The sequence below is a fragment of the Garra rufa genome, chromosome 15, assembly GCF_049309525.1.
Source record: "Garra rufa chromosome 15, GarRuf1.0, whole genome shotgun sequence".
NCBI lineage: Eukaryota > Metazoa > Chordata > Actinopteri > Cypriniformes > Cyprinidae > Garra > Garra rufa.
Genome location: NC_133375.1, coordinates 29,726,462 through 29,749,852, shown reverse-complemented (window position 1 = coordinate 29,749,852; position 23,391 = coordinate 29,726,462). Strand labels below are relative to the sequence as shown.

The following is a 23,391-nucleotide window of genomic DNA, read 5'->3' as shown; positions in this document are numbered from 1 at the left end:
AAAAGTCCCAGTGCGGTTAAAAAAACAGATACATTAATCTGAATTTTAAACAAATAGGCCAAATGATAAATTTAACTCCAATTTAAAGCTATAAAGTATTTTTCCACAAGTGTTATATAAGAAATAATCCCAGGTTTGTTAGAAAAATATATACCTCGACTCTTATTTTGACACTCCAGCATCAGAGAGGGAAGTATATTCAAGGCGCAGAGAATTAAATGAACATGATGATGTAAATTAATTTATCTGTCTGGGTACATGCTGATAAATTAAAACTATGCTGCAAAAAAAGAGAGATTTATCAAGATGTGTTATGAAATTAGGTCAGATTTATTAAAAGAAAAACAGTTCATATTATACATTTATTATTTATTTAAAAGCACAACTTCTAAAAACTATCCCTCTTTAAATATAACACACATTATCTACAGCTTTAATGTTCTATGTGACTCTCTTGACATAGTAGCAAAATTACATGATACTACATATTGACTACATATATCAAAAAATTGTGAACCTTAATATACAGACAAGCTTTTGTCAACAGTTTTGGCTTCTGGCTGTTGTCTTAGATGTAGAAAAGAATTTACTGATGCAGAGTTGTTTGGGTCCTTTACTAGTAGCAGCACCCTTAGGCTTTTTTATTTTGTTTGACCGTTTCTCAGGGCTGGACTTTCTCTTCTTCTCCTGAAAAAGTGAAAAATGTCAGAATAGAGGGTTTGCACCTACGTCAAAGTTTGTCAGTTACCTGGATACGCGGCCATATTGGCGATACTTGGATGTAAACAACAGCATGGATTGCACGATTAATGTACTACTGAATGACAAATTAAAGGGTTGTAAAGATATGTACGAGAAGTTTTAATTAAGATATTATCCTAATATTACACCTAACTGAAAGAACTAACACGTATGTTGATTTTCTTACCCTGGAAATTCTGGCTCAGTTTGGCCAACCACAAACACCTTCTGTTCCTCAGTTTTTTGCAGTCTTCACCTTAATTTGTTATAACTTTTGACAAAATATAGTACTCCAAATGTTGTTTCCAGTTGGGCCGATTTGTATAGACCAAAACATGACAATAAATGACCATTTTCAGCAGCAATAAGCGAAATATGCGAGTTTCGTTCAGTTCAATGCCATGGTTTACATTCAGTGGCCGCAAATATGGCCGATTAATGACGGTGAATATCGTGAAAACCTCTATATCAATAATAAATATACGAAAATACTTAATAGTGCAAAATACAAAGCACCTGCAAACCTGGGAAACTTACCTTGCTGTCCACTTTGCTTGAAGATTCATAGAGCTTCATAATCTGTGTAATTTAATATACAAGATCGTTACATACATGTGACAGTATCAACAAGTATAAAAAAGTATTTTCAAAAATATTAATTTCTTGTACACACAAACGTTTTTTTAAACGTTTTAGTTTACACCACTGGTTAGTTTAGCTTTGCTGTGACATCCATGAAAATACACACAACCTTTTTAACCCCAGTGGATACAGCTGCCTCCTTCAGAGCAGATTTAGTGAGCCAGCAGGTCTTCTGCTCTAGCTCTCTTTCTGACCAGTCAGACACACGCACGGAAAAGACAATATAGGTTTGATGGATGTGGGAGAAAATATGCACCACCTGACAGAGAACATAAACATGGATGAATATCAAACAGATGCATTGTAACTAAACATGCACATCATTGCCAAAGACGCAAATCATATTTCTATTGAGTAAATTTAGATCAGTTTCGTATTTGGGAAAAACACCCACCTCTCCCACAAACTGCACTGAGTTTGCATCCAGAGTTTTTTCCAGCAGTTTTTGCATCATGTCACATATCAAGTCTTTATATTTATTCTCAGAGACATCAGCCTCCAAAAGCATGCTGGGTAGCTCCCACATCCCAGCCAAGAGTCCTGCAACACATCCATGTAATCCAAAATCATATTTTTTCATGATATTTTCAAGTTATTCAGTTGTTCTTATTCACCCAGTCAAAACTATTGTTTGACCTTTGCTTGGTCTTTGAGTGAGCAGATACTCCATCTCTTCTCCGGCTCGCTGATGTTCAACTACACAGGTTAGGGTTTGCTCCACACGTGGAGCCTTTTTAACAGGTTTTCTTGGATAATTCTGCACCCCGAGCTGAGGGTCCCAGTCCTCAGATAGACACAAGCCACAGCTGCCAGCAGCCACTGTCAGAGAATGTGAACATACATTAGACACTGCTTTTGATCTGAAGAGCTGATGTATGAATAAAGAGAAAATTTGTGACCCTGGACCACAAAATCAGCCATTTAAATTGATACATCATCTGAAAGCTGAATAAATAAGATAATGTATGATTTGTTATGATAGGACAATATTTTGCCGAGATACAACTATTTGAAAAGCACCTTTAAAGTTGTCCAAATGAAGTTCTTAGGAATGTATATCAGTGATCTTAAGTTTGATATATTTATGGTAGGAAATTTAGAAAATATCTTCATGGAACATAACCTTTACTTAATATCATAGCGATTTTTGGCATGAAAGAAAAATCGATAACTTTGTATTGTTGGCTACAAATACACTCATGCTACTTATGACTGGTTTTGTGGTCAAGGGTCACTTTTTGTCTTCAACAGAAGACTTTACAACTTACAACAATTCTCTATGTCAGGAACTGAGGTGTTGAGTTTTGAGGCAAGTTTACTTAGTAGTCTTTTGGAGTCAGTCTCTTGTTTAATGCTCACCTACAGTATAGAAGAGATCAAATCTGATATGTAATAGGTCATAAGACAAGTGTTTTGGTGAGAACTGTTCAGCAGTACCTTCCTAAAGGCATGACAGTGGGTTTGAACGGGACACTGGCTGCACAGAGGGGATTTCGGAGTGCAGACTCTGGCCCCTAATTCCATCATAGCCTGATTGAAGTCTCCGGGTCTCTCTGGGTCAACAAGTGCGTCAGCAATTTTCCTGAAATACAGCAATAAACATAATATGTGACCCTGGACCACAAAACCAGTCATAAGGTTAAATTTGTCAAAACTGAGATTTATACACCATATGAAATATAAAGCTCAATAAATAAGCTTTCTATTGATGTATGGTTTGTTAGGATAGGACAATATTTGGCTGAGATACATCTATTTGAAATCAGAAATCTGAGGATGCAAAAAAATCTAAAAGACTAAGAAAATCACCTTTAAAGTTGTCCAAATTAGGTTCTTAACAATGGATATTACAAATCAAAAATTACATTTTGATATGTTTACAGCAGGAATTTTACAAAAAATCTTCATGGAACATGAACTTTACTTAATTTCTTAATGATTTTTGGCATAAAAGAAAAATCTAAAATTTTGACCCATGCAATGTATTTTTGGCTATTGCTACAAATATACCCCAGCGACTTAAGACTGGTTTTGTGGTCCAGGGTCACATATAATAAATAAATAATATAATAAATCTAAAATTTTACAGCTTAGATGCAGATTTGCTTAACAGTACAACAACTTGATGTATCTTTCAGTACCACAAAGCATCTGTTACAGCAGGACTAGTGCTGTCTGCTCCTATGGCTCGAACACGACACAGAACTCGAATGACATTTCCATCAACTGCACCTGTGACCTAGAGAACAACAAACACTATTGCATCAAATAAATGAACAGCATTTACTGCTAAATATTCACAGTATTTAATACCCTGAAAATACAATGTCCAAATTGATCAAGTACATTCATTAAAGGAGTAGTGCAAAAATGTCTTCATGATCAATTAACTTCTCACAAACATGCAGCTTTTCACTTCACAAGACATCAATTGATGGACTGGAGTTGTGTGGGTCACTTGTGGATTATTGTGATGTTTTATCAGCTGTTTAAACGCTCATCTGGGTGGCACCCATTCACTGCAGAGGAGCCATTGGTGAGCAAGTGATATAATGCTACATTTCTAATCTACATCTTGGCCTGAGAGTGAGCTATTTTTAGTGAACCATTTATTTAAGAACATGGTCCAAATCAAATTTATCAACAAAACAAATTTACCTGTCCAAGTGCTATGGAACCGATCGCCCCAGCGGTGTAACGTCCAACCCCAGGCAGCTGTTTCATTAGCCCTGCTGTGGTCTTTGGCATCTGTCCATCCAGTTCTGATACTACCTATTGTAAGAATCAACATGTATGTTGTGCAGATTACATACAATTGAAGTCAAAAGTTTACAAACACCTTGCAGAATCTTCAAAATGTTCATTATTTTACCAAAATCAAAGGGATCATACAAAATGCATGCTATTTTTTTTATTTACTGTAGTACTGACCTGAATATTTCACATAAAAGACGTTTACATATAGTCAACAAGACAAAATATTAGTTGAATTTATAAAAAATAAAAAAATTACCCTGTTCAAAAGTTTACTTACACTTGATTCTTAATACTAAGTTGTTACCTGAACGATTCACAGCTATTTGTGTTTTATCTCGTGATACTTGTTCATTGTTTGTCTTGAACTGTTAAGCTGCCTGCTGTTCTTCAGAAAAAATCCTTCAGCTCCCACAAATTCTTTTGGTTTTTTTTAAGCATTTGTGTGTATTTAAACCCTTTCCAAGAATGACTGCATGATTTTGAGATCCATCTTTTCACACTGAGGACAACTGAGGGACTCATTGCAGCTATTACAGAAGGTTCAAACACTCACTGACGGTTTTGGAATGAAAAATCATGCATTAAGAGCCGGGGGTGTAAACTTTTGAATGGAAAGAACGTGTACAGTTTTCATATTTTGCCTTAAAGGAGTAGTTCACTTTCAGAACAAAAATTTACAGATAATGTACTCACCCCCTTGTCATCCAAGATGTTCATATCTTTCCTTCTTCATTCGTTAAAAAAAATTTTTTTGAGGAAAACATTTCAGTATTTCTCTCCATGCAATGGACTTCTATGGTGCCCCTGAGTTTGAACTTCCAAAATGCAGCTTCAAAGGGGTCTAAACCATCACAGCTGAGGAAAGAAGGGTCTTATCTAGCGAAACGATTGTTATTTTCCCCCAAAAATTACAATTGATATACTTTTTAACCTCAAATGCTCATCTTGTCTAGCTCTGTGTGTACATTGTGTAGGCATTAAAAACTATATAAATTGTAAATGTTTTTAGAAAATAACCGATCATTTCACTAGATAAGACCCTTCTTCCTCGGCTGGGATTGTTTAGAGTCCTTTGAAGTCCTTTTGTCCTTTGCATTTAAACTGCATTTTGGAAGTTCAAACTCGGGGGCACCATAGAAATCCACTATATGGAGAGAAATCCTGATATGTTTTCCTCAAAAAACATAATTTCTTTACAACTGAAGAAAGAAAGACATGAACATCTTGGATGACAAGGGGGTGAGTACATTATCTGTACATTTTTGTTCTGAAAGTGAACTACTCCTTTAATATCATACTTTTTTTCATTAAGTACTGCCCTTCAGAAGCTACAGAAGATACTTTCATGTTTCCCAGAAGACAAAATAAGTTATACTTACCCTGATCTTCAAATTCAAAAGGTTTTCACTCCCCAACTCTTAATGCATTTTGTATGATTCCTCTTATTTTGGTAAAATAATTAACAATTGCAGATTTTGCATATTACATAAATGTAGGAAAGCAAACATCTAAATCTTATTTAACATTATAATGTTTAAACTTACTTTCTGAGCACCTTCATGCAGCCTGCGTCCTCGAGAGTAATATCCAAGACCTGCCCACATTTGGTTCACTTCCTGCAGGGAGACAATAATGCACTGCTGTCAGATGCTCACTATGTCACTTTCTGTTTATTTTGTGTATGTCTATGGATTTAACTATCACCTCCAGTGTAGCTGCAGCAAGTTTTTCCACAGTGGGCCATCTCTAAAAATAAAGACGCAGAAAAAGCATAAAATGTGGCATTCCAGAGGTACTGTGAGAGAAGAAGTCAGTGAGAAGAAGTCGCCTACCTTCATCCATCTGTTATAGTAGTCTATCACTGTGGCAACTTGAGTCTGCTGTAACATGATCTCTGAGACCCACACTGAGAACAGCAACAGAGATTTTTTTTTAAAATAAATATATTTACATTTTAGGTTATGATCAACATTACATTAAAATAACTTTTTTCATACCTCCATATGTCCTAATATTAACATCTGGCTCTGTCATAGCCTGTAGAAATGATTGTAAAAAAGACTGATCTCATTTCAAAGTCTTATTTTGACATTTTGTAAAAGGGTTTGTAATAGTATTTCCTTCATTCTGAGTCATTAGATTAGCCACTGACACAAATAACCCTCAAGCATTTAACACACTTCACCCCACAGACATATTTTAGGAAAAATGCAATAATTTAATTCAATAATTCACTTTTAATCTTTAACTAAATAATTCATGTGGTTTTATACACAGACAATTTACCATTATGATACATATTTAGGCCTACAATGAAACATTTTCTTCCTGCAATGCTTTAAATGTGCATTAACAAGCATAGGAATGCTGATAACTTCTCATAAGCATCTCTCAGGCTGTAGGTGTATGTTATGGGCCCAAAAAGCATGGTCATGTGACAAAAACTATAGGTTATTTACTAATTAAGAATATCAGATTCCCTTACCAGTGACCTCCAGGGAAGCTCTCTCTTATTTTGATCATACCACTGCAGAAGTTGAGAGCGGAAAAGAGAGATTTCAGTTGGATCATGGAAAAAGTGGTATGATGAGGGTTCAGTTTCAGATGGTTCCTCTGGTGGGAATAAGAAATCAATACAAACTCAAACATTATAACATTTTAAAGGCAAACATCGAGTTACCTTGATATATAAAGCACACACAGAACCACTCACCTTCTTTAATGGCAGGCTTTGATATCTTCTTCTTGGATTTGATCACCTCTGTGTTTTCTAGAGCTGCTCTCTTTCCCTTCTGCACTGCAGATCTTAACCTGCTCATAGTGCTTAACTAATCTTTCACTAACTAATAAACCTGCTGTGGGACACTTAAAACTCTTTACTTAAACTGTAAATTAAAATCAAGCACAAACTTATCTGCACATGGTCGCTATTATTGAACAAAGTACAACGAATAAAACATCAGAAGGTTAAAAATCCTAGATTAAAAACGACATGTATTACAGTAAGAGACGAGCATGTTTTCACAACATGCAGCAGCATCACCGCTCCCGCCTTGTTTCACTTCCTGAAAGGCGGGGCTTCTTTGAACCAATAACTGACTTTGGAACGCTTCGACACTGCATATTTAAAGAAGGGGGCGTGGTCAACCTTTTCAGGCCTATCTATCTGTCTATCTATCTATCTATCTATCTACATACTATAATTTACATACTTTATGTCGTTTACATCACATACACATTACAATCTATTTTATAATTTAAAAAAGTTAATGGTTGTGTTTCTAGTGCACCCATATTGAATGAACCAAAGAAATATAGAAGACTGTTCTTTGTGATCACTTTTATTATTTTATGTATAAAAACACCATCAACTACAAAGGTTGTTTCAAGCTGTGTTCAAGAATCTGAATTCTGTTCCTCAAGCACTGTAGAAAAAGGGCAAATGCACAGACATTGTATTATACAATCATTTTCAATAACAAAGGTAAGCACTTGTGACTTTCAAATAAAGACAAAAACATAAAGCCTAGCTGTGTCTCTCTAGGTTTGTCAACTCACCACATGAAATGTTTACTTTATTTGAGCGTAAAATGTCAGCTTGAATGTCATCCATGTTCAAATGTAGGACATCAGCATTGTGCTGTAAACAACATGCAGACAAACACTCACTTTAAAGTCAACTACTGATTTTTTTAAAATAATTTAATATTATATATATAATCAAAATTATTCAACCCCCTTGACATTTTGCTGCAGATTACAAAAGTTTATGACAATTCAACAAAGGCATCAGTTAACTATTGGAAAAAGTTTATTTATACACATTGGAGTGATTCTGAGAATGTAAAGCTGATGAATAATAATAAAAAAAAAATTAAATTGGCTCTAAACATTCATGTTCAAAATTATTCAACCACCAAAAGCCAAATTTGATGCAGGATCTTTTATTCTTTATAGTCTCTAATTAACGCTGCCTGTAAGCGCTTTCTGTCACCTCTCTACTGAAATCTTGGCCCATTCCTTACTTGAAAAAGCTTTAAGATCATTGATAATCTTTGGTTTTCACATTACCACTGCTTTCATTAAATTCAACATTTAATGCGAATGAACATGACCGAACCCTGAACCAAGCTTAAGTAAGATTTGGATGTTTACTTTGGGATGGCTGTCCTGCAGGAAAGCCCACTGATCATCAGCTTTAGTCTTCTTTGCACTAAAAGCATCACATTCTTGCCAAAATAGCCTAATACTTCAAAGAATCAATGTTCTCTTTCATACAGTTATGATTTCCACTTGCTGCAGCAGAAAAGCACCCCCATAATAGGACTGGTTTACCTCACCTTCTGCTTATTAGCTTTGCTTTGTTTCCAGTTTGGTCACATCACTCCATTAAACATTCTTCCAGAACTCCACAGGTCTATCCAACTGAATTTTAGCATGTTCAAGTCAGCCTTTTTGTTCTTCTTGGTCAAGAGTGGGATTCGGCAAGATGCCTCAACATGAAGGCCTTACTTGTCTGGGTCATCCTGCAAGCATTTGGCTGTACATTGCAGGTTTTTCTAAGTTGCTCTAATCAAACATTTTATGATATTGTGCTTTTTGGTTCAACACCCTCATATATTTTCTGGTACAACAGATTTTAAACCAAGGAATAAGGCTGCCAGCTGTGTCTCTAGGAACTTATAATGTCTTGGAAATCTTAATGTTGGCTTAGACTTTCTAATATAATACAACTATCTCTTCTCTATAGCTTTTGTGAGAGCTCAGTTGACTTTGCCATATTTGCTACTCAACTTCAGTGCATGCATGGGCTAAATGTATGTATGTGTAACAGCCCAAGCTTATTCTGTATTTTTTAATAAAGTTTCTAAAGGCTTAATTGTGTTACCTACCATAAAATAAGTGACTTAAAAACAGCAATGTTGAATAGGGGTTGAATAATTATGACATAGCTGTGTTGTTAAAAAAAATCCTATAACTCAAAAACATTACATTATATATTGACATTATCACTTTTAATATGCAAATATACTGCTGTAGATGCATTTTTTTTTATAAAATCCTGGATCTTCAGAAAACTTGTATTTGTAAAGTATTGCAGTCTATCGGGGGTTGAATAATTTTGAGTGCAACTGTATATAGACCTCACCATAAAAGACTCGAACAGTCGAGTGCCCATGGCTCTGCGTACATGCTCTTCCACCACTGGATACATGCGCACGAAATGCTAAACAGACATTACACATTCATATCAGATTCTCATTGGTCTATTGCTTGTCCAATATTGCATTTACTTATGGCTGATGCAGTTTTAATTGTACCTCCAAAGCCAGGCTGGCTTGTCTCTGGGCATCTGCATGTTCCTGATTCCCCATTGCATACAGTAAGTGATGGATCACTCTGAGAGAGAGCAGCTCTTTGGATATATCTTCACTTCTCTGTGCCAGAATCCTGTAACATCATGTCAATATATATCGTACATAATAAACACAGATCAGTTATATAATATTTTCCATGCGGTATGTCTTAAATGTATCCATTGTTTAGAGTACCTGATGGTTTTTGCAGAAGCTGCTTGCTGGAGAAGCACAGGGAGTAAATCAGTCATTTTGGCCACCTCTGGATCTAACAAAACAATTCACTTGAATTTCAAATACAACACAGGACTGTTTATGACTCTTATGTCAGACAAATCAATAACTGAGAAAGATGCTAATTCAAGCCACAATCTGTGTTTGTTTCTCATCTCGTCTACATCTGCTCCAAATTAAATTACAATGCCCAAAAGGTAACAATTGGGAGGTTGAATTAAGGACGTCTCCACACTGCAACGTGAACATAATGCGAAGCAGTATTGTTATTGGAGAACCACTGTTTCAGTTGCAAACAACACATACCTTGGGAATTACACAAGTTTTATGCCTTGCTTTAATTGAAAGAAAATGAGCAATAGATCATACCCTCCAGGATCTTGTGTTTGGGGTTTCTGTCTTTAGTTGGTTTGAGAAAAACCACCAGACCCCTGAGCAGAGCCGGTCTAACCTCTGATTGCATGAGCACTGTTATCAGTTCTATGGCTGGAAGTTAAAATAAAAGTACAAATGAAATGGTGGGATTCACAGTTGGGTAAACAACAAATAATGTCACATTTGAAAAGTACACTTGCCTTCATATTGCACTTCTAAATGTAGGGACCTCAGCAGATTCAGTAAGGGTTCCACTATGCTATGATGGGCTGTTTTTACAATGGGCTGGACAAAACAAAAGAAAATTATATACATTTGAGCTTAAAAGTTTACATACACCTTGCAGAAACTTCAAAATGTTCATTATTTTACCAAAGTAAGACGGATCATACAAAATGCATGCTTTTTTAGTACTGAGCTGAATGAGAAATTTCACATAAAAGACGTAATAATATTAATACTTAATACCTGAATGATCCACAGCTGTGTGTGTTTTTTTTTTTTGTTTGTTTAGTGATAGATGTTTAGTTGTTCATGAGTTCCTTGTTTATCCTGAACAGTTAAACTGCCGGCAGTTCTTCAGAAAAATCCTTTAGGTCCCACAGATTCTTAGGTTTTTGTGTATTTGAACCCTTTCCAACAATGACTTTGAGATCCATCTTTTCACACTGAGGACAATTGAGGAGCTCATATGCAAGTATTACAGAAGGTTCAAACATTCACTGATGCTCCAGATAGAAAAAATATGCATTAAGATCCAGGGGTGTAAACTTTTGAACAGAATGAAGATAGATTTTTCTTATTTTGCAAAATATCTTTTTTTTTCATTTAGTACTAAGCTTCAGACGCTACAGAAGATACTTACATGTTTCCCAGAAGAGAAAATAAGTTAAATTTACCTTGATCTTTAAATTCAAAACGTTTTTAGCCTTCACTCTTAATGCGTTGTGTTTCCTTCTAGTGCATCAGTGAGCGTTTGAACCTTCTGTAATAGTTGCATACGAGTCCCTCACTCATCCTTAGTATGAAAAGATGGATCTCAAAATCATACAGTCATTATTGGAAAGGGTTCAGATACACAAAAATGCTAAAAACCAAATCATTTGTGGGACCTGAAGCATTTTTCTGAAAAAAACAGTGAACAGTTTAAGTGTTCAGGACAAACAATCCAAACTCATCCACAACTGTGGATCATTCAGGTAAGAATCAAAACTTTTGAACGGGTTCATTTTTATAAATTCAACTGTTTTTTTCTCTTGTGGACTATATGTAAACATCTTTTATGTGAAATACTTTTAAAAAATATTTTGTCACATCACAAGACAATTAAAGTGAGCTGCAAAACAGCTAAAATGGAAAATGGTGTTAGAGTGCCAGCTCCATGTGGTATTGAATGCACGGCAAAGACTGACACGGAAGAGTAAAAAAAGTTCAATAAAGTTATTTTTGTTTTCCTTGCACACAAAAAGTATTCTCATAGCTTCCTAATATTATGGCTGAACCACTGATGTCACCTTACTACATTTCTGGGTCTTGAACGTGGTAGTTGCATTGCTGTCTATGCAGGGTCAGAAAGCTCTCAGATTTCATCAAAAATATGACAGAATTTTCATTTTTGAGTGAACAATCCCTTTAAAGACTCATTTGCTGCTGATTATCATCCTATAACACTGTTGTACCTGAACTATACGTAGGATCTGTAAAACAAGCTGCTGTGCTCTTGGTGAAGTGCAGGTCAGCAGGGCGATCAGGCCCTTGTACACCTGATTCTGGTATTTGGGGTTTCCATGGGCCAAAGATTCTAGCAGGGCGGCGGCAGTCTCCTGAGTCCCCTCTGTCTCCGATTTGGCCAAACATTCAGCTATGGCCTTCACACCTGTCAATCAGAGAAAAACAGATGCGAGAGCTGAAATCAGTTCATGAGCCAGTATATGTGTGTGTGTACATAAAGTTGTCAGAGCTTGCCTGTCAAAATCCCTAACCTTCAAAATGGATCCAGATTGGATCATACAAGGTTTTAACCTCACAATATTTCATGGAAATGTTGCAGACTCTTAATGAAAAATGAGCTGGAGCTGTTTCACTTTTTGATTAGTAGTTTGTTGTGCAGTCGTGCTGTGTAAGTACCGTAGCTTTCACAGATAAGCTCTTTATATTTTTGGCCCATGTTGGCGATGATCTGGAGCAGGCGAAGAGCCTCGGTTTTATCCCCGTCTTTGATTTTGTCTTGTCCTAGAATCTCAAGCAGGGTAAGCACTCCACCCACTTCTAGAAACTCCATCATGTACTGATGACTGATCGTGCAAACAAACAAAATGAAGCTAGGATAGACTTGAGTTTTCTGCGGTTTGAAAAACACTGCATGCTTGACATCTAGCACTAAAATTATATTCACAGCTTTCATTTGGTCTTTTACCTGCTATTGGCAGAGAGGAAAACTCCCACTGCTCTCAACTGAAGGTCTAGGCATGTTCCAAACATATAGCTGGAGATAAAAAATGTAAGGAGGCATACATGGCATTGGCATGACTGATATCTCACAGTTAAGCTTGTTTAAGTTTTAGTCAGATATTCATAAGGTATCTAATTTTTTAGAGAATGTGTGTGGATACGTTAGTCTTATCCAGGCAGTGAGCCGAGCAAGGAACAGGCTGGCAACTTGAGCGAACTCAAGCTCCAGTTCAGGACACGTCTTTCCTGTGTTCTTGGCCAGAAAGTCACTTAGCATTCGACAGCGCACCGTCTTACTGCCCTGATCCCACTCATGGAGGAAACACATCACCTGACTGACGGAGGTCTGCTCCTTACTGCTAGACATGACTCAAGCATTTCACAGACTGTGGGTAACAATGAACAATATCAGCTTTGGTACAAATATATTAGTGTTGTCCAGCAGAGACTGTCATTAATAGATCCAGAACAAAGACTTTAGAGACACTACCAGTCAAAAGTTTTTGAACGGTAAGATTTTTAATGCTTTTTGAAGAATTCTCATTGGTTCACCAAGCCTGCATTTATTTGATCTGAAATACAGAAAAAGCTGTAATATTGTGAAATATTTGTACTATTTAAAATAACTGCTTTCTATTTGAATTGATAAAAAGTGATGATAAAGACATTATAGATAGTGTTATAGATAAAGACAATATAAATGATGTTCTTCTGAACTTTCTCTTCATCAAAAAAAAAAACCTGAAAAAAATTGTTTTCAATATAATAAAAATATATGTTTTTTGAGCAGCGAATTATAATATTAGAATGATTTCTGAAGGATCATGTGACTGGAGTAATGAAGCTAAAATTCAGCTTTGAAATCACAGGAATAAATTAACTTCTAAAAAAAAATTTAAATAGAAAACAGTTATTTTGAATAGTAAAAATATTTCAAAGTTTTACTGTTTTTGCTGTGCTTTGGATGCAATAAATGCAGACTTGGTGAGTGTTCAAAAACTTTTGACTGGTAGTATATATTTAATACATTCAGACGTAGGAAATCATAACACATAAAACATTTTGTCTATCAAAATGTGCCATACACATATGAGATACAGTGCTTGAGACCTATAACGTTATATTATTTTAGAATGTTCATTTAGATAAACTGCCTGGACATAAAAACGGACAATAAACGAAGAATTTCACCAAAAACCTCAGATATCTCACATTGTCAATTTCTCCATAAGTTGAAGAACACGAACGTATGTTTTGTTTACAGCAGTAAAACAGCTTTCGTTCGGTGGTTGTTTCCCATTTGCTTCGAAACGCACATTCAAAAGTGATAATCTTACCTTAACTTTAACTGTTTTATAAGCTACTTCATTTTGTTTACCAGCTAACAGGTTATTTATTTAGAAACCACGGCATGTTCCTCACCTTCACTTCCGCCGATGTTTGCAGTTGCCATAGTTACAGACGCTACGGCGTGAGTTTGAAAACATCTGATGTTATATTGGCATACTTATTTATAACAGTTAGTTAGGAGATTATTAACTTCATTTCACTTCATTTTCACACTTACATTAAAAGAGAATCAGAAAAAATAACTGAGAACTGCTGTGTCTATGTAGCTGTAGTTTCAGTTTATTTTATTTCAGCTAACCCCAAATTACATTATTTTATATTCAACACAAATTTAGAAACATGAAGATGCAACTCAAACTAACCATTCAGCTGAATACATTCAAAACTTTGGAAGAATTAAATGTGCTGTATAGCATCTAACAAAGATCACATATATTGATAACAATCATTCTCTATTACAGAACTAAGAAGCAAACTGTTTGTTACCATACAGTTTTCTCCCTTCATTATTCAAGGTGCAAACATGCTCTTGAGAGAGTTTATAGAAAGGAGTCCTCAGCTGAGAGTGAGATGTGTTACACATTTCTGCATAGATTTTCTCTCTATAAACACACCTTTTTGAACACAGCCCTTGTCTTGATTAGCCATTTGTGAATGGAGTTTTTAGAGTATGACATGAGAACCAAAACCATGATTGCACCATACAAGGCTGGAAAAAAGGCTTCATGTCTTGTGCTGTCAGACAGAAAGGTCAAAAGTGCCGTTTATCCTTTCTTATTTCTTGGCATCTTGCACCTTCTCAATTTCCTGTTGGAAAATGCCCAATAGCTCAGTGTTACTACTTATTTATTTATGAAATGAATACAAATTATGTAATCTTTTTACAAAGATGAAATAGTTTTACCTCAATAAGAACACTTTTGAGTTTCTCGTAGGCTTCTTCCAGGTCATCATTAACAATTACGATGTCAAATACTCCAGGTTCCTTACCTACAGAGGAGAAAATGACAAGGGGAATAAAGGACTTCTCTCAAGCACAACCGACTTACTGAAAGTGTCACTTACTGAGCTCCATGTCAATCCTCGCTGCCTCCAGACGCTTCTGTAGGCTGTCTTCTGACTCTGTTTGTCTGTCTCTCAAACGTTTTTCCTGTAGGAAAATAAACCGCCTTACTGTATTTTCTCACAATTTAAATGCTGTATAACTATGAAACTGAAAATATTTCTATCCACTCACCAGGATCTCCATTGAAGGTGGCTGGATGGAGATATATATGGGGTTCAGATCAGTCTTTTTAATGTTTTGCACTCCTTGTATGTCAACATCCAAGATGCAGATGAGGTTTTGTGCCTGAACGTCTTCTATGGATGATTTACTGTAAGTGATAGTAAATTTGATGAGCAATAACATCTTCAAAATTATTACTTTTTGGGCATTGGTATGAAGACAAAGAGATAGCGGTGAAGTACCTCTGTGCTGAATTAAAGGGATAAAATGGAAAAAGGGATCAGATATGCGACCCTGGACCACAAAAGCAGTCTTAAAGGACACAGGTATATTTGTAGCAATATCCAAATATACATTGTATGGGTCAAAATGATCGATTTTTCTTTTATGCCAAAAACCATTTATATATTAAGTAAAGATCATGTTCCATGAAGACATTTTGTAAATCTCCTACGTAAATATATCAAAACATCAGAACAAAAATTTACAGATAATGTGCTCCCCCTTGTTATCCAAGATGTTCATGTCTTTCTTTCTTCAGTCGTAAAGAAATTATGTTTTTTGAGGAAAACATTTCAGGATTTCTCTCCATATAATGGACTTCTATGGTGCCCATGAGTTTGAACTTCCAAAATGCAGTTTAAATGCAGCTTCAAAAGGCTCTAAATGATCCCAGCCGAGGAAAAAGGGTCTTATCTAGCAAAACGGTTGGTTATTTTCTAAAAACATTTACAATTGATATACTTTTTAATCTCTACACAGAGTAAACAAGCTAGACAAGATGAGCATTTGAAGTTAAAAAGTATATAAATTATAATTTTTTTTCAGAAAATAACCGATCATTTTGCTAGATAAGACGCTTCTTTCCTCAGCTGTGATTGTTCAGAGCCATTTGAAGCTGCATTTTGGAAGTTCAAACTCGGGGGCACCATAGAAGTCCATTACATGGAGAGAAATCCTGAAATGTTTTCCTCAAAAAACATAATTTCCTTACGACTGAAGAAAGAAAGACATAAACATCTTGGATGACAAGGGGGTGAGTACATTATCTGTAAATTTTTGTTCTAAAAAAGTGAACTACTCCTTTCATTTTTCATTAGTGATATGCATTGCGAAGAACTTCATTTGGACAACTTTAAAGGCAATTTCTCAATATATTGATTTTTTGAACCCTCAGATTTTCAAATAGTTGTATCTCGACTAAATATTGTCCTATCCTAACAAACCATACATCATTGGAAACCTTATCTATTCAGCTTTTAGATGGTGATAAATCCTAATTTATCTCAAAAATGGACTCTTATGACTGGTTTTGTGGTCCAGGGTCACATATCATATGCCAGGTTATGAAATAAAACGTACCTGGTTCCATACATGTTCCCAGAAAACTCTGCATTTTCAATGAATTCGCCATTGTCTATTCCCTCTTGCATCTTCACTCTGGTAACAAAGTGGTAATCTGGGTTGAGGACAGAAATGAATGAAGATTAATTAGATTAAATTAACCAAGCAAATTTTGATTTGTAATACATTGTAAGCTGGTCTGTTGCTAGTCATCAAATGAGCTGAAAGGGAGTTTATTTGAAATTCGTCATGCTCAGCAGGGGGCGCCAAATGTTTATCTCAGAATCTCCGTTCGTATGATAGTTAAAAGAGTTAATAACTATTATTACATAACGGGAATGGTTTGAATTAAACTAAGTATAAAATAACTGTGTTTGCGCATAAAGTACGTTTATAATTTCATTTAAAAAAAAAAAAATTCGTAAAGCCCATGAGAAAGCTCCAGGGCTGCATGTTGCTGAATTCATACCATTCTGACGGTTTAACTCCTTAACAGCACATCAGAGGGGATCTAAAGCGGGACGCAATGGTTCTGCAGGCAACACAAGACAAACAATTCACAACTACAGGAGGTAGCAAAACACTGACATCATCCGTGGCAGCACTGCAATAGAGACTTCCATTAGCATAACAACATTTGTCTGTGGAAAAACGTCGTAAGAATTACAAAACAATACAATTAGCAATGGCTGGTTATAGTTAAAATAATCTTTTAAAATCTCTGTATTGCTTTCCTTTTTTCCAACTGTTGTTTTATTTGAATTTACTTGTGTACAAATGTGCAGAATTAGTTCATTTGTGATCTATTACTACTTAAGATGTCCATTAAATGTCCCAGAAATAAGTTTAAGGTTCTGTTGCAATGCTAATAATTAATCTCTGAATATTTGTCACCCTGGAACACAAAATCAGCCATAAGGGTCATTTTTTGGAAATTGAGATTTATACAGTATCTGAAAACTGAATAAATAAGTTTTCCACTGATGTATGGTTTGTTGACAATATTTAGTCGAGATACAACTATTTTAAAATCTGGAATCTGAAGGTGCAAAAAAAAAAAATCACAATATTGAAAACATTGCCTTTAAATTTGTCCAAATGAAGTTCTTAGCAATGCATATTACTAATCAAAAATTACGTTTAGATATATTTACCTTAGAAAATTTACAAAATATCTTCATGGAACATTATCTTTACTTAATATCCTAACGATTTTTGGTATATAAGAGAATTTGATCATTTTGACCCATACAGTGTATTTTTGGCTATTGCTACAAATTTACCCATGCTACTTAAAACTGATTTTGTGGTCCAGGGTCACATTTGTGCTGTGGGGAAGTGATGTCAATACTTTGCATCACATGGAAAACCTAGGGATCACAGGGGGCTATTTTCAAAGGCTTTTTACTCCAAAGTGCACACTGGCATTCATGTGATGTCCACAATCATATCTTTGTAATTCAGGCCTAAAGTGTAATTTGCTTACAAAGTTTCAGATTTGAGAAAGATGAAAGTAACCCCCCATTACTCTCCCATCGCATTAGATATGCCAATAATCAGTAAGAACCAATTACGACCAATAATGAAAACCAAATCTACACCTTTGGATGTCTTAGAGGACAGGACGTCTGCTACAGGAAGTAATGTAGCCCCCAGAAGCATTGGGAGACAATTCAGCCCTAGAGAAAACAACAAAGGCACATGGGGAATAAAAAGAGAAATTTACCCCAGCGAAATATGTCGAAATGTTTGGAAATGAATCTAAACAGTTCACTTGGGAGTAAGAAGCAGGGTAAAGGGGGCTTTCGAATTGGATGGGAATGTAAGCCTTTTTTTCAATGCTCCACTTGCTAATTTTATAGCCTTTCTTTCTGTGGGCAAGTAGGTATACATTTGAATTTGTTATTTAGCCTGTTTCTGAACTTATATCTGACATCATCTCAATTATTATACTTGTCAAGTGAGAAATTCTGCCCTACCTTTTCCATCTTCTTCTCCCGGCCGAGGATTTCTGGTGGTGTCTGTAGAAAGAAGGAGATCAAGGTATATCAAATTATATATCCAGCATTCTTGCCATTTGGTTACTTGTCTTGTGTCTAAGCATCTGTCTAATTTGTCTGTAATGTTACATACGGGAGACACTGAATCCAAAAACCCCTTCATATTCTTTCATCAGTCTCTTCAACAGTGTGCTTTTCCCAGCTCCAGACGGGCCACTCAGAACTACAGGCCTGGGTCCTGACATTTCTCTGTGAGACAATCAAAACAGGTATTTTTGTTTGTTAAAGTGTACTAGAATGTTTTAAGCCATTAACCTACTGTATGCAACAAAGTTTTCCGTGAGGTGCAGGTCAAAAAATTTCTTAACTGTGGCTGTGAAAACCCACCAAAAGTCTTTTTTTAATGTCTTCTACATAAAATCATCTTTCATATGGTAAAGAACATTCTGTGAAAATATAACCTTGATATTGCCTGAGTAAGGCCACATCAGAATTGAAATCATAGTGAAATTAATGGTTGAAATCAAACTTTGATGCTTGTTATCTCATAATTAGATTTTGAGATCTTGTTCAAAGGTTACAGTAAAAACAATATTGTAATATATATTTACAATTTAAAATATCTGTTTTCTATACATATATAATTTTTTTTTCAGTACTCATTGTACTTTCAGTATCATTACTTTAGTCTTTAGTGTCACATGATCCTACAGAAATCATTTTAATATGATGATTTGCTGCTTAAGAAACAGTTATAACGAACAGTATTTAAAGAAAATAAATGTTTTGTAACATAAATATCTGTACTGTCACATTTTATCAATTTAATGCATCCTTGCTGAATAAAAAAATAATAATTCTTAAAGAAAACTTAAAGGTAGTGTAATTAAATGCAGTTAGAACAGCAAAATAAAACAGGCATATCAACTTTTACAAGTCAGGTGAAATGCTTCCCGTATCTTTTGACATCAAAAGCCAAGTGTTCAATCAGACTCTACAGTTTACAGGCGTAAATCCATCTGTCACTACAATAGCAGCCAACAAGACAGATGCTAACACATAAGGTTGCGTGACATGACTTCATCCTCAAAAACGTAAACAAGGTAAAGTAAAATAAAATATATTACACATTAAATAAAAAAAAATGTAAGTGTATTTCTGTTATTATTTTGAAAGGATAGTGTAGAGCAGACAGAAAGCAAAGTAAGAGAGAGAGGGGGGTGAGATCAGGAAAGGTCCTCAAGCAAGGGTTTCGAACTCGGGACGACCGTAGCGCAACGGAAGTGTAATTTCAAACTTAAATCTTAAATACAAGTCTTTATTATTCAATCACAACAAACAAAAACCTTCCATATTGAACATGGATTAGGTCAAGTAGGAAGCTTTTGTCTTGGTGCCCATCTGAGAGAGAGAGAGAGAGAGAGAGAGAGTGCTATAAGCTAGAGAAGCTGACATGGGCAGACACTGAGCCTATTGCACGCCTGCGTCTCTCCAAAAGAGAAGCTCAGGAACTAATCCACTGATCCGGGTGATTAGTGATTCTGTTTTGAGGTCTGTGGACTGGGTCTTGTAATGGAGAACAGGGCACATGAAGTAAAACAAAACAATACAACTCTATTTCCTGACAAAGAAACATTGTACCGTATTTATGGATTTGTTTTGCATATTTTATAAAACGGATTGGAACCATAGACGTTTTTAAAGTAAGTTAATGTGTTGGGGATGTTCTGGCCGACTCGAAACTGATAAAGTTCTGTTGTGAAGTTTTAAAAACAAACTTTTTTGGAGAGTCTATGTCTTTCACTAAGCATTTATGTGATAGCTAAGGATTTGCATGTTCATGTAAAGTGCCATGAAAGTATCTTAATGAAGTCAAGTTAGGCCAGTGAAGAGGATTACGCAGAATCTAAGCTTAATGACAAGGGCCCAGTGACCTGGTGCCTGTCTTAATGTTTTCTACAGTGTCTGTCTGGAATCATGTCCGGTCCATTTTTTAGGGACTCTGCTGGAGACTAGACAAACCAACTGGACTCACAATCTGATCTGGAAAACGCTAGAATAAATATCCAGCTGCCTCCTAGCAGTTTGTTCATGTTGTCTGTTCTCTGTTTATCAAATCTCCCTGATGACATATTCTGGCTACTGTATGTTCCAGTGTTTGTCTTACATTGGCTTAAGATATTTAAAAATATAAGAACATTAAAAGTGTGCTTATATTTTCAAGACAATATGGAATTTCAAACTAAAATTCACTGTCAGATGTATTCTATATAATATTTTAATGCTAATTTATTTGATATGTTTCTGCAAATTAAATAAAAATCTAATATGTGCATCCACTATTCTCTCAGATTCATCACATTTCATGCAAAAAACTTTTGTTATTTAAACCATTTACATTACAATAAATGATCCATTTTGACTTCTAAATTTTGAACACCAAAAAAAACAAAGACAGCTCTTACCTTGTCTGTGCAGGTTAGATGGTGAAGTGAGTATGTAAGTGTGTGTAGAGTATGTAACTCACTGACTTACTGCCACAGCTTAAGCCAGTGACAATTACCACCTCCTCTGTTTACTCTCAGCCAATCAAATTGCAGGTCTTGTGTATTTGTTGTTATGACACAGATAAGAGGTTACTAATCATACTAAACTTTGAAAAGCCGTAATCATTTGTTGTTCCTGAGCAATAGTGGTGAATATGTTCAAAAGGTATGTGTAGTCAAGACTTATGTGTCCTCATTAAGATCCAGCCTGAGAAATGTTCTACATAAAACTATATATCTATACTGTCTATAAATAACTATATAAGTAAAAAGTATGACAACTAGCTCCAGTCTTTCCTGTAACGCATTGCAAATAATTTAAATAAGGCAAAACTCTAATTATATGTGACCCTGGAGCACAAAACCAGTCTTAAGTAGCACGGGTATATTTGTAGCAATGGCTAAAAATTCATTGTATGGGTCAAAATTACAGATTTTTCTTTTATGCCAAAAATCATTAGGATATTAAAGGTTGTATCAGCGATTTCTAGCCTGAAACATAAAGTGTCAAATTCAGCTGACCTTTCATCACGATCCGCTCGCTGCCTGCCCCATAAATTGTCTGTGAAAAAACCGCGTCTCTCTGGTCAGCCTAGGGTCCGAGATATGCCAAAAAAACAATCGGCACTACCAACCTTTCCACAGATAAACAAACAGTGTTCCAACCAATCAGCGTCAGGGGTTTGGTGTTGTGGACTTTCGCTCCGCCTCCCTCACATCCCTGCACCAGTAGGAAAGTCCACAACACCAACCCCCTGACGCTGATTGGTTGGAACACTGTTTGTTTATCTGTGGAAAGGTTGGTAGTGCCGATTGTTTTTTCGGCATATCTCGGACCCTAGGCTGACCAGAGAGACTCGGTTTTTTCACAGACAATTTATGGGGCAAGCAGCGAGCGGATCGTGAAGAAAGGTCAGCTGAAATTGACACTTTATGTTTTAGGCTAGAAATCGCTGATACAACCTTTAAGTAAAGATCATGTTCCATTAATATATTTAGTAAATTTCCTACCATAAATATATAAAAACTTAATTTTTAATTAGTAATATTAGTAATATTGCTAAGAACTTAGTTTAGACAACTTTAAAGGCGGTTTTTCTCAATATATTTTTTTCCACTCTCAGATTTCAGATTTTCAAATAGATGTATCTCCAAATATTGTCCTATACTAACAAACCATACATCAATGAACGCTTATTTATTCAAAAAATGGTTTTCTGGTCCTGCGTCACATATAATATTTTTGTCAATTATAAATATAGGATTTTGAAAATGTAAAATGAAATTATATTCAAATTATACCATAAGTTATATTTTATGCATATATTTCCAAGCAACCCTGCTGAAAAAAAAAAAACTGCTAAAACCAGCCCAGGCTGGTTAGCTGGTTTTAACTGGTCATACATAGACCACCAGCTGAAACCAGCCTGGCCAGGCTGGGAGACTATCTAAAACCAGCTACTTCCAGCTTAAACCAGCTAAGACCAGCCAACCAGCCTAGGCTGGTCTTAGATGAAACTTAAAAATGTTAATATTCACCATCTATTTTTACAGCACTTTTTACAACACAGATTGTCAAAGCAGCTTTACTTTGAGCTCTAATCTATCAAAATGATACAGTGTGCCAAATAATTATTACAATATCATACAATGCATAATCAGCTAAAATGTTAAAAGGTGTAGGCCTTAGTTAATTGTTGGCTCTGAGAAATGGTTGAAACAAACAACAATAAAAATGGTCAAATAAAGTTGAAAATGTGTTTATGAGTCCACAGAGACTCCAAAAAATGACAGTCAAGTTGCTTAATCCTATACATAAATCTCCTCACTACTGTTAGTAGAGTCATGACATTTTTTTCTGCTAAGAAATCCTTTGCAAAGCGTCCAAAATTCATTTTATTAGTTAGGGCTGCTGGGGCTGGAAATGTAATGTCATTTTTGGTCACATTTTGGAGTTTTGAAGTAAAATTTACTGTGGGAGTAGTGCACCAGCTGACTTCCTTTGCATTAGACACAAGGCTAGGCTAATCCAGCGCTAACCTAAATTCACTCAGACTAGCGTCCGTATACTGCTGCTAATTAGAGATATGTTCGGCCATCAGCCTCAGACATCCTTTCATCAGGTCATTCATTAAAGGCATCTTTAAGAATGGCTGAAACGAACTGGCCAGGTGGTGTTAAGATACTTGTGATGCGATAAATAGACTGAAAGGAAAGCGGAAATGCTGGTTATCTATCGTCTCAGTTTAACTTCAAACGATAGAGGTGCAGGAAATGTTAGCATCGTGGGTTAGATTCCCAGGGAATACAGTACAACAATAACTGATCAAATTTATATATTTAATGCAATGTAAGTACTGTAGCTT

General features: G+C 35.6%; 3 protein-coding genes across 4 annotated transcripts; all 3 read right to left on the bottom strand.

Moving 5' to 3' along the window:
• Positions 1 to 334: 334 nt before the first annotated feature.
• mutyh (mutY DNA glycosylase) lies at positions 335 to 7,181 on the bottom strand. Its single transcript, XM_073819259.1, has 15 exons — positions 6,854 to 7,181; positions 6,626 to 6,753; positions 6,138 to 6,177; positions 5,973 to 6,046; positions 5,845 to 5,886; positions 5,685 to 5,756; positions 4,042 to 4,155; positions 3,525 to 3,622; positions 2,821 to 2,965; positions 2,652 to 2,742; positions 2,020 to 2,202; positions 1,778 to 1,923; positions 1,493 to 1,642; positions 1,279 to 1,320; positions 335 to 687 (listed from the first exon to the last, which is right to left on the bottom strand). The coding sequence occupies exons 1-15, from the start codon at positions 6,957 to 6,959 to the stop codon at positions 541 to 543; spliced, it is 1,578 nt and encodes a 525-aa protein (XP_073675360.1). The 5' UTR covers positions 6,960 to 7,181; the 3' UTR covers positions 335 to 540.
• A 355-nt stretch (positions 7,182 to 7,536) lies between these two features.
• On the bottom strand, positions 7,537 to 12,924 carry LOC141287716 (armadillo-like helical domain containing protein 1). Its single transcript, XM_073819853.1, has 11 exons — positions 12,719 to 12,924; positions 12,523 to 12,591; positions 12,234 to 12,400; positions 11,786 to 11,982; positions 10,307 to 10,391; positions 10,101 to 10,217; positions 9,693 to 9,765; positions 9,462 to 9,591; positions 9,290 to 9,367; positions 7,699 to 7,780; positions 7,537 to 7,565 (listed from the first exon to the last, which is right to left on the bottom strand). The coding sequence occupies exons 1-11, from the start codon at positions 12,922 to 12,924 to the stop codon at positions 7,537 to 7,539; spliced, it is 1,233 nt and encodes a 410-aa protein (XP_073675954.1).
• A 1,240-nt stretch (positions 12,925 to 14,164) lies between these two features.
• LOC141287189 (guanylate kinase-like) lies at positions 14,165 to 21,010 on the bottom strand. 2 transcript variants are annotated; one of them, XM_073819324.1, is made up of 9 exons: positions 20,945 to 21,010; positions 18,613 to 18,728; positions 18,459 to 18,500; positions 18,081 to 18,158; positions 16,498 to 16,594; positions 15,145 to 15,283; positions 14,973 to 15,057; positions 14,812 to 14,897; positions 14,165 to 14,714 (listed from the first exon to the last, which is right to left on the bottom strand). In XM_073819324.1, the coding sequence occupies exons 2-9, from the start codon at positions 18,722 to 18,724 to the stop codon at positions 14,682 to 14,684; spliced, it is 672 nt and encodes a 223-aa protein (XP_073675425.1). In that variant the 5' UTR covers positions 18,725 to 18,728; positions 20,945 to 21,010; the 3' UTR covers positions 14,165 to 14,681. The 2 variants fall into 2 exon arrangements, with proteins under 2 accessions (XP_073675425.1, XP_073675426.1); XM_073819325.1 differs by lacking the exon at positions 18,081 to 18,158.
• Positions 21,011 to 23,391: the final 2,381 nt, after the last annotated feature.

Coding starts and splice junctions, on each gene's coding strand:
- mutyh (XM_073819259.1), bottom strand. CDS start 6,959: ATGAGCAGGTTAAGATCTGCAGTGCAGAAGGGAAAGAGAGCAGCTCTA. Junction 6,047..6,137: donor TAATATTAGGACATATGGAG/GTATGAAAAAAG, acceptor TGCTGTTCTCAG/TGTGGGTCTCAGAGATCATG. Junction 688..1,278: donor CAAGCAAAGTGGACAGCAAG/GTAAGTTTCCCA, acceptor TCACTTTTTCAG/GAGAAGAAGAGAAAGTCCAG.
- LOC141287716 (XM_073819853.1), bottom strand. CDS start 12,924: ATGTCTAGCAGTAAGGAGCAGACCTCCGTCAGTCAGGTGATGTGTTTC. Junction 10,218..10,306: donor TTTAGAAGTGCAATATGAAG/GCAAGTGTACTT, acceptor TTTAACTTCCAG/CCATAGAACTGATAACAGTG. Junction 9,368..9,461: donor AAGCCAGCCTGGCTTTGGAG/GTACAATTAAAA, acceptor ATGTCTGTTTAG/CATTTCGTGCGCATGTATCC.
- LOC141287189 (XM_073819324.1), bottom strand. CDS start 18,724: ATGTCAGGACCCAGGCCTGTAGTTCTGAGTGGCCCGTCTGGAGCTGGG. Junction 16,595..18,080: donor GTCCTCTAAGACATCCAAAG/GTGTAGATTTGG, acceptor TCCTCAACCCAG/ATTACCACTTTGTTACCAGA. Junction 14,715..14,811: donor TCAAAAGTGTTCTTATTGAG/GTAAAACTATTT, acceptor ATTTTCCAACAG/GAAATTGAGAAGGTGCAAGA.